At 43.5% G+C, this 8,765-nt stretch overlaps 1 protein-coding gene across 1 annotated transcript; it reads right to left on the minus strand.

Moving 5' to 3' along the window:
- Nucleotides 1–1,630: 1,630 nt before the first annotated feature.
- LOC141041524 (uncharacterized) lies at nt 1,631–2,998 on the minus strand. The gene is made up of 4 exons (XM_073507935.1): nt 2,840–2,998; nt 2,297–2,440; nt 2,014–2,231; nt 1,631–1,925 (listed from the first exon to the last, which is right to left on the minus strand). Exons 1-4 carry the CDS (start codon nt 2,876–2,878, stop codon nt 1,766–1,768), a joined length of 561 nt encoding a protein of 186 aa, XP_073364036.1. The 5' UTR covers nt 2,879–2,998; the 3' UTR covers nt 1,631–1,765.
- Nucleotides 2,999–8,765: the final 5,767 nt, after the last annotated feature.

Consider the following 8,765-nt stretch of genomic DNA (forward strand, 5'->3'; position numbering starts at 1 on the left):
ATTATTGAATTCTAGGAGTTTAATTGTCAGCTCATAGCCTCATACTATCCAGTTTACAATATCAGTCCTCTCTCATGCAAAATATTGGCATTGCATGTTGTCCAGCTTGACATGATTAAGAAATTCAGACAAGTGTCATATTAGCAACTTAATCACAAGTAACAGACTGAACATATGCTCTGTTAACTCAATGAGTAAATTTTATAGCATAACAATCCTAATAGAACTCTACAAGAAAATCCTCTTGCTTCAAAAACTAGAATGAGGGGCTCGGTAATATGTTAATTAATTTAACTATGACATAATTCATGTGTACTTGGGGATCTGGGGTATTTTAAAATGGTCGCACACAAAATTTTGGAATTCAGTTTCTTAAATCTAATTAGCAACACAACCCTGTCAAAGGAAGAAGAAAAAGAAAGTAACAGCTGAAGAAACATTATTATCATTCCGTGTCCTCATTCTCAGCATAGCCTTCTCATGTATTTAATAAACCATTTTCAAACTTCAGCTACTCGTTTAGGTTTTCCACCTCCGACAGTATGAACTTCCAATGTATGATCTCAGACACTTGACACATGACACCAACATGTTGTTGACCCTTTTAACTAGGACTACTGTTGAAACCAAAAAAAGGAACTAACTGCACAGGGCAGTTTCAACTCATAAATGGCTTCTGGAGTAGGGAACACTTGATAGTATTTCATTACAAAAGCTTGATATCAATCTTTCAGAGTAGTAAAACTAAAGAAACCACAACAAAACACAGACCACATCCTGGCTTCACTACAGAAGTAGTGAGCTAAGCTTGAGAATCAAATAGAGAAGTAAACGCTGCCGATCCGACAACCATCTTATCATAGATAACACGAAAGTTATTTTACATGGCATAAGACCAAGAGGTGATGCATGATAGAAGAGCACTCCTCCACGCTAGCATTCTCTGAGGACCTACTTTGAGTTAATATAATTAGTTTTCAAATGTAAATGATGAAGTAGTTCTGAAGTAGATAGTTGAGCTTACTCTTCAATAGCAGTCTGCTCTTTGCCAGATGGTTGGGCACTGAAGATAGATGCGAGACATCTGAATAAGGGAATCCTCCATTTGAGCATAAGTTGGTCACTTCTGTAGGCTCCTCTTTCAGAGATCGCTTTATCTTCCAAGTAAGATGCGTTGCTGCAGTTCTTTAGCAACTTATTAAGAACCTGTGCAATTCCCATTTTCCATAGCAATACCTGAATAAAGAGAAAATGAGAGAGGAAGAGAGAAACAATATACACAGGTCATGAATAATAAAGAACCTCTCACCTTGCCATTTGGATGTTCTGAAAATTTTGCAATGAACTTAAGTAACTGATGCACCTGGAAACAATGCAATTAAACAAATTCAGATTCATGATGCTGAGGGCTATGAATGAAGAACTAGATTTAGGGGGAAAGAAGAGCTCATTCAACCAAATATAGTACCGGTAATTAAACGAATGTGCTTGTTTGTTACGACAACTAGCACACAAGTAGAATTACAGTTCCAAAGTTTTACTGTTACTAGTCAACAATGATTCCGGCCCAGAGTTAAATGCCCCATACATAGTAGAAAACGGGGGCACTACAGAGAGGACCATCTGAAATAAACACGGACAAACCCACATACAGGTCAGGTTCCCCCAAGAAACTAGCAAGTTTTCCAGAAGCAAGCCAGCTTTTGTTTGCATGAGGCCAGCATTTAAATCATTTTCTCAGTGCCACCTCAATGGAGTTGATTAATTAATATGTTTGAAGTTTGAACCATATATAAACCTCAAGAACAGAGAAAATGAAATAAAAGTGGTCTTCCAGGACTATAGTGCGTTTGGTGGTCAGAGTTGGCTGGCGCGCAATGCAGAGAAATGCAGCAGCAGAGACACTCACTATGACCCAACAATATCTACATAAAGAAACAAAAGTAGGTGAGTTCCAAACACTAAAAGTTAGATGACAAAGGATGGCCTAAACTGGAAGAAATGATCACCCACAAAGCGCTTGTTCTCTCCCACATAGGCTGCGAGGTCCAGAAACGGAATAGGGTCGTACGCGAACTCCAGAAAGCCATCTTGGATGTCAGCCACTGCTTCCACAATAGTGTGGCAAGCGACACCATGAATCTGGTCAGAGTGTATGTGTTGCCGTCAGCCAATAGCGGAGCTTTATGCTCCAAGTCATCCTTTCCTATCTCAGCGTACATAGCATTTCCCTGCATAAGCACAAAACATGGTCAAGACGGCATGGTCAGCTGCATGAGGGTGCATGAAAGTTTACCTTGTTATTGACTAGAACCATATCTACATGTTGCACCGGACCAGTGTCGGTGCCACCGCGGTATTCCCAGAGGTGGGAGACATGAACGCAGACATTCCAGTTCTTCACTCCGGGTTTCAGTTCCGACAGAGCTTGGTAGGCCATCTGAAACAGCAAGAATCTTATACAGGAACGATAAATAAGGTGAGCAGGCTATATGAAGACAGCAACATTATTCAGAGCCAAGGTGCAAGACACAAAGCAACGCAGGGGGATTAAGAGACTATAACAACAGAAAAGTATGTACACCACAAAAGTATTTACAGAGGCTGCGTGACAGCCTATGGAATCGCCTGGATGTTTTTGTTGGGAACTTGGGATCAAGCGTACCCACACACAACAATTAACAAAGGCCCTAAATTTCCAAGGCATGGTGGGAATAAAATTGACAAAAGCAGGGAATTCAAAAGATTTGTTCGAAGTAATAACTTGTGCAATGCCTCCGGTACTAACAGCACAGTTGTACGACCACAAGCCAGATTAGCGAGAAGTAATAATCTTTACCTGCTCGTCCAAGCAGCAGAGACAAACGGGATCACCCATGCCCTAGCCTGCTGAACTTCCGACGAAGACCCTTGGGGTCGGTTGAGTAGTGCAGGCTCAGAAATCTGTGAACCATCTGCAATGTCAGCCCCAGAACACGCCGTGACGACGCCGTGGAGAAATCTGCGGCACACCGCGCAGGCGAAACTGAATCAGCTGTTTCCCCAGGTACGAGGCTCACCCTGCACCTGCGAACACAAAATCCGAGCGTTGTAACCCTAAATCTGTAATGGAGAAATTGCAAAGGGGGAAAACAACCGAACCTGCTCTGCTCCTCCATGTCGAGGCACTCTATTGGGGGAAGATTCGGAGTTGAGCACGGGGATTAGACAGAATCACGGAACCAACAAAATAACACAAGAGCACGAGTTCGATTGGGGCAAGAACACAAGAACACGAAGCACAGTCAACCACAACACAGACCAATATCACTCCAACACACATATATATAAAGCAGTGACTGCAAAATACGTCTGCTTAACGGGAGTTTAAGGGTACAAAACATCCAGTAACCGAATTAACACGAAATCGACATCAGTCACATCCCGGAACGCGACCAGGGTCGAGGGGAGGAGGCGGGAGGGTCCAGGGGAGGAGGGGGGAGGGGGAGGGGGAGGAGGGGGGGCATAGGTTGTCCACGCCGATTCAGTTCTTCGCCGCGGCCTTTCTTCTTTTTGCGGGCGGCATCCCTCTCCACCTTCAGCTTGTGGGCCGCGCAGGCGATGTCGTCGTGGCCCAGCGTGGTCTTCGCCTCCACGAGGTTTAGCCCGCATCTTGGGCACGGGTGTTCCTGGGCCTTGGCCTTCTTGGCCCTGCTCGCCTTGCCCATCTGTGGTAATACGAATCCGATCGTTGATTAAAATCTAATCCACCATGAAACAGTACAACGTCTAAATGCGGATTTGGCCACGCTCGAAACAAAGCAAGCAAAAAAAAACATAATTCACACATGCGTGCACCAGATCTGATATGTGCACGTCTAAATGCAGGAACGGAACATGAACGGGGTGAGCACATCCCAAACTCGAACGGCACAGACGCTAAACGGGCACGAATTTCACATCTGAAGCTACCCGAGACCCCTGAACTTTCACGATCCAGCAGCAAAAAAAAGAGAAACCCCATATACGCTAGGCTACGCATCGTGACCAGGTAAAGGAAAAAAAGAATCGCCAACGAACCACCTGCGTGGGCGTGGAAAATCGAAATGCACCTGCACCACCGGCTCGAACCAAACAACGACGATAGGGTTAGGCTGTAGCACACGCGAATCAAAACTCCAAGGAAAGCAGCACAGCGCAGATTTAAGCCAACGCGACATGCGCATCACGATCCAGAACCAGGAAACCACGCACACACACACTAGCATGATCATCGACGCACGCATGAACACAGGGAAACAGATCTGACCTTCTAGGTCGCAGCGGGCGTGGTGCGCCTCGAGGGTGGTGAAGGGCAGGTGTGCGCCGCACGGGGGAGGAGTTTAGTGTGAAGGGCGGTGGGAGAGACGAGAGGCCGGATACCGCAGGGTGGCCCTATTTAACGTGCTCGGGGGAATGAATAAACTAGTCTATCCCAGTCCTCTTTAACAAAGACTGTGGCCGCATTTACTCCATAATCCCCTGACGACTGTGGCCCACGTGATCAGTCATCAAAGTCACGCCAGGGGGAGCCCGTGCGACGCTTGCGCCTACCAACTTGAGGCGCAAGTTGGTCACTGTTCCAGGACGGCATTGGACGAATGGCAAAATGCGAAAATAAAATGTATCCTGATTTTTTTTTTCTCAACGCAAGTTGCTTAGTTTCCACCTACTTGAATACTGTTCTTCTGTGATGGAATGAGGTTCATGCGTGTGTGAGCAAAAATAAAACAAATTCAACGCTATGTAAGGCTTGCAAAAATCTCTCTCCAGAGCATTTTGAATGTTGTTTCTTCACTAAACTTTTCATGCGGGTGAAACATTCAACGATGTTTGTCATAAAATAAAATCAGATTTTTTTTCAAAAAAAAAGTATTTTCCATTTTACTGTTCATCCAAGCGCATATGCACTCGAGAGCAGAATGGTACATAAGGGCATCTTCAAAGCGGACCCTCAAATAACCCGCAACCCTCCAAACCGATCGGCCCGTACGCACTTTAGGATCCAACGATGTCCCGCATCGGTTCTCGGACCAGTCCAGCTGCCCGAAATCCGGCAAAACAGAAGCAAGCCAGGGGGCTTTGCGGGAGTCTGGACCTCGCCACGTAGGACTCCGGCACCCCTGGACCATCCAAAAACCACACCCTGATCCCGCGTCTCCATCCTTTCCCCTTTCTCTGTGTCAACTTCCTTCCGCTCTGACGTCACGTCGCCGTTGTACCACTCGACCAGACCTACACAATGCCACCGCTCCAACAGGTCGCCACACCACTTGCATACGCCGATGTTTGACACCTCTCGTCCGTCCGTCCCTGCAGATGCCATCCGTGAGAGGGAGACCACGCCCGACAAGTGTCCGGTGAAATGCCCGTGCTAAAATTTTGAGAATTTTTCTTCCTCCTTTGAAGCAGTGGATTCGGACATAGAGTGCATCTATCAGCACTACATTAAGTCGCCGGACTCCTCCAAAGTGGAGGATTATGCGGATGAAACAGTGATGATGTAGTCGGTCATTGCAAACATGGAGCGTGCGAGATAACATGTTCTCAATTTCAAGGGATCAATCAAGGGTCATCGACTGCTGAACTGGAACAGGGCACGGGGGCATTTGACGCTTTCGAACACGGCACGAGGGCATTTGACGCTTTGCCCCGATGCCCTATTCACAGACAACTTTCGACGGTGCTTTCGAATGTACAAATATGTGTTTGATCGCCTCTACAATGGCGTTCGGAGCTGCGATGAGTATTTCATCTTGAAAAGGATGTCATAGGAAGAATAGGATTCGTTGGTTACCAGAAGTGCACGTCTGCATTGTAGATGCTTGCATATGGCACGACTGTGGACTCATGGGACAAGTAGCTCCAGCTGTCAGTGAGCACATGTGGAGACGCCATGGTCAGATTTTCTATTGCGGTGGTCGAGGTGTTTGGACCTCAGTACTTGTGAGAAACAACTATTGCAGACACTGAAAGGCTCATGACACTCTCAGAAGCCAGAGGGTGGTCAGGTATGCTCGGATCTCTTGAATGTATGGACTGGAGTTGAAAGAACTGCCCAAAAGGCTCTACAAGGGAATGTCAATGAGCATGAGTACAATATGGGATACTATCTAGTTGTTGGTATCTATCCTCCGTGGACAACCTTGGTCAAGACCATCTTTGAGCCAGTTGGTTAGAAAAGAGTTCACTTTTCCCATATACAACAAGGAGCTAGAACGGACATGGAGAGGACATTTGAGGAGTGCTCCAAACCCGTTTTGTTGTTGTTCGTGGATTTGCTAAATAATTGGATCTGGAGACCTTGTGAGAGGTGATCACATATTATGTGATCATGCACAACATGATAGATGAGGGTGATGATGCTGCCAGAGGTCTGGAGTTTGAGAACATGGGTGATCCTATCCAACTCCCACGTCAGAATCCCGACACGTTTGATGAGTTTGTCCAAATGCACCAACAAGTTTGTCATCGAGCAACTCATGAGCAGCTAAAGGAGGATCTGATTGAGCATATGTGTGGGCGGTTAAAGAGGACAACTACAACATATGTGCCCGTTGAATTCAAGTTTCGACTATTTTATCTCAAAACTAAGTTGGATCGTAATATCAAATTAGAACTACTGTTGCATTTGAATATTATCGAAGATTTCATATGGTATTTATTTTGAATGTTTCGGACTTAGAAAAAACAGAGGCAGACTTTAAGGGACATGGTTGGATGGACGGCTCCCACATTAGTGTCCACAGACTAGTCCAGAGCAGTTCGTAAACAAATCTAATGTCTATTTTGAGGGCCGGCATTGGAGAAGCCCTAGCAACTTTTATATTTCCATGTTGGTAAAATTGTCCGTGCCATCTGCAAAGAAATCATCATACAACTACTCCACTAGATTGTGGTTAATTTGTGAAATCCGAGGTGGCAACATATATCAAGTGTGCACTTTGTTGTCACATTGGAGCTTGTGCAAATATTGTTTCTTGTTTTAATTAACACAATACCGTTATCTCCTCACTTATTGTGTGACACATTACCATATGTCCTAGGTGGCAATCATAATCCTATTATGTCTAAGCAGATGATCCCACTGCTTTTATTTATATTAACATGCACACATGCCATCTCAACACATATACCATCTCATCAAAGTCCCACCTCGACATGCATGGAAAAAGTCGTCCTTAATAGTTTATCTCACTACTTATATTTATCTCAATATGCACAAAAGTCGCCTCATCAAAGACCCGCAACATGCATACGAAACCATTTTTCATTATATTATGCTACATATATTCAATAAATAATTTCCAACTATATAATATATAGTATGCATTTCCATTTCAGATCATATATTATTGATTCAAATATTTATGTGTCATACAACTAACTCTCGTCGAAATATATTGTAACTCATTCACGTGGCAACGCATGGGGTATCTTCTACTACCTTAATAGATTGATCACTCGGTCTCACAATATGTCACATCCCACCTCACTACACATGTCACCTGATCAATTTTATTATTATTTTCTATTTTCCAATTGCATGCTCCACCCCACTAGGGTCATTGAATAGATATTTTTGTGCTCCTACGATATTCCACGTCATCCCAACTTGCGCTAGCCATCCAATTTAGTTTATTATCACGTGTGGTACAACCACATTATTGTATTAAATTGCCCGTCACAGTGTATCTTCCTAGTGCGGCAAATGAACTGAGTGTTTCCACCTATCTTTCGTTTCCACTATATTTCTGCTACTCTCTGCCCCATCCAAGCATTTTATTTCCGTTCTCAACTTTCTCTCATTCCTACCATGAGAGAACTATATAGATGAATTAATCTTTGTGGGCTAATTGGTGCTCCAAAAAGTTTATTGAAAGGGCTTCCAGGGATTGGAGTCTCGGCCGAGGAACTATACAAATGGTGAGCTAATTGGTGCTCCGAAGATAAGATTTGTTGAAATGCCACCACATATTAGTTTCTTAATGTTGGTTGTTTGTGTGTACAAGGTGATCTTATAACTGGGATGTTGCCATACTACCTTATGCATTCCATTCTCACAATTTTACCAAGATGGATGTTTGTTATCGTATTGACACCTTCACTAGCTACCACTAAATTGTACATCTCCGTCTACCTATCTTTCTCTATGGGATCTATCTACATCTCCTGATGCGCATGCATAGGAATGGATGATCACATTTTGAGTACTTGACTTCTTATATACAAATGTCTTTTACTCCATCGTGATGATTGAATGTCTAATATTATGATTTTTTTTCCCTCATGGTTCTTAATCATCTCGAACTTTTGATTTCTATATTTGTCTATCATGTACCTAAATATTGTGTCATTTTTTTTCCTATTTTGTAGGCCTAACGAGGAATTGTTACCGCCATGGAATCTCATTTTACATGATCCTTTTACATAGCATTTCAGATTACATGTATGGTGAAATACGCAAGACACCAAGTTTTGGAAGTATGTTAAGGAGATAAAAAAATCAACTATTTAATACTTTCATCTGGACATTTTTGCAAGATGTTTATATAGTCTAGTTTTTTGTTTCTTGGAAAATGTTGCATGCCATATTTAGTGCATTATTAACTAACAATCTCGTAAGTGATTTTCGATAGCAACAAGCGAGGTACCCTTCTAGTTTTACCAACAACTATCACAAAACGTTGGAGATGCTCCTAGGAAGAGAAAGAGATAAATGGACATTACAACTCCCACCCGCGCCA

The sequence above is a fragment of the Aegilops tauschii genome, chromosome 2 (assembly GCF_002575655.3).
Source record: "Aegilops tauschii subsp. strangulata cultivar AL8/78 chromosome 2, Aet v6.0, whole genome shotgun sequence".
Classification (NCBI taxonomy): Eukaryota; Viridiplantae; Streptophyta; class Magnoliopsida; order Poales; family Poaceae; genus Aegilops; species Aegilops tauschii.

What these genes read in the sequence shown, in the direction of transcription:
- LOC141041524 (XM_073507935.1), bottom strand. Translation starts at nt 2,878, where the DNA reads ATGGGTGATCCCGTTTGTCTCTGCTGCTTGGACGAGCAG. An exon ending in TGGTTCTAGTCAATAACAAG is followed by an intron (nt 2,232 to 2,296) that starts GTAAACTTTCAT and finishes GTGCTTATGCAG; the next exon opens with GGAAATGCTATGTACGCTGA. An exon ending in TGGGAGAGAACAAGCGCTTT is followed by an intron (nt 1,926 to 2,013) that starts GTGGGTGATCAT and finishes TTCTTTATGTAG; the next exon opens with ATATTGTTGGGTCATAGTGA.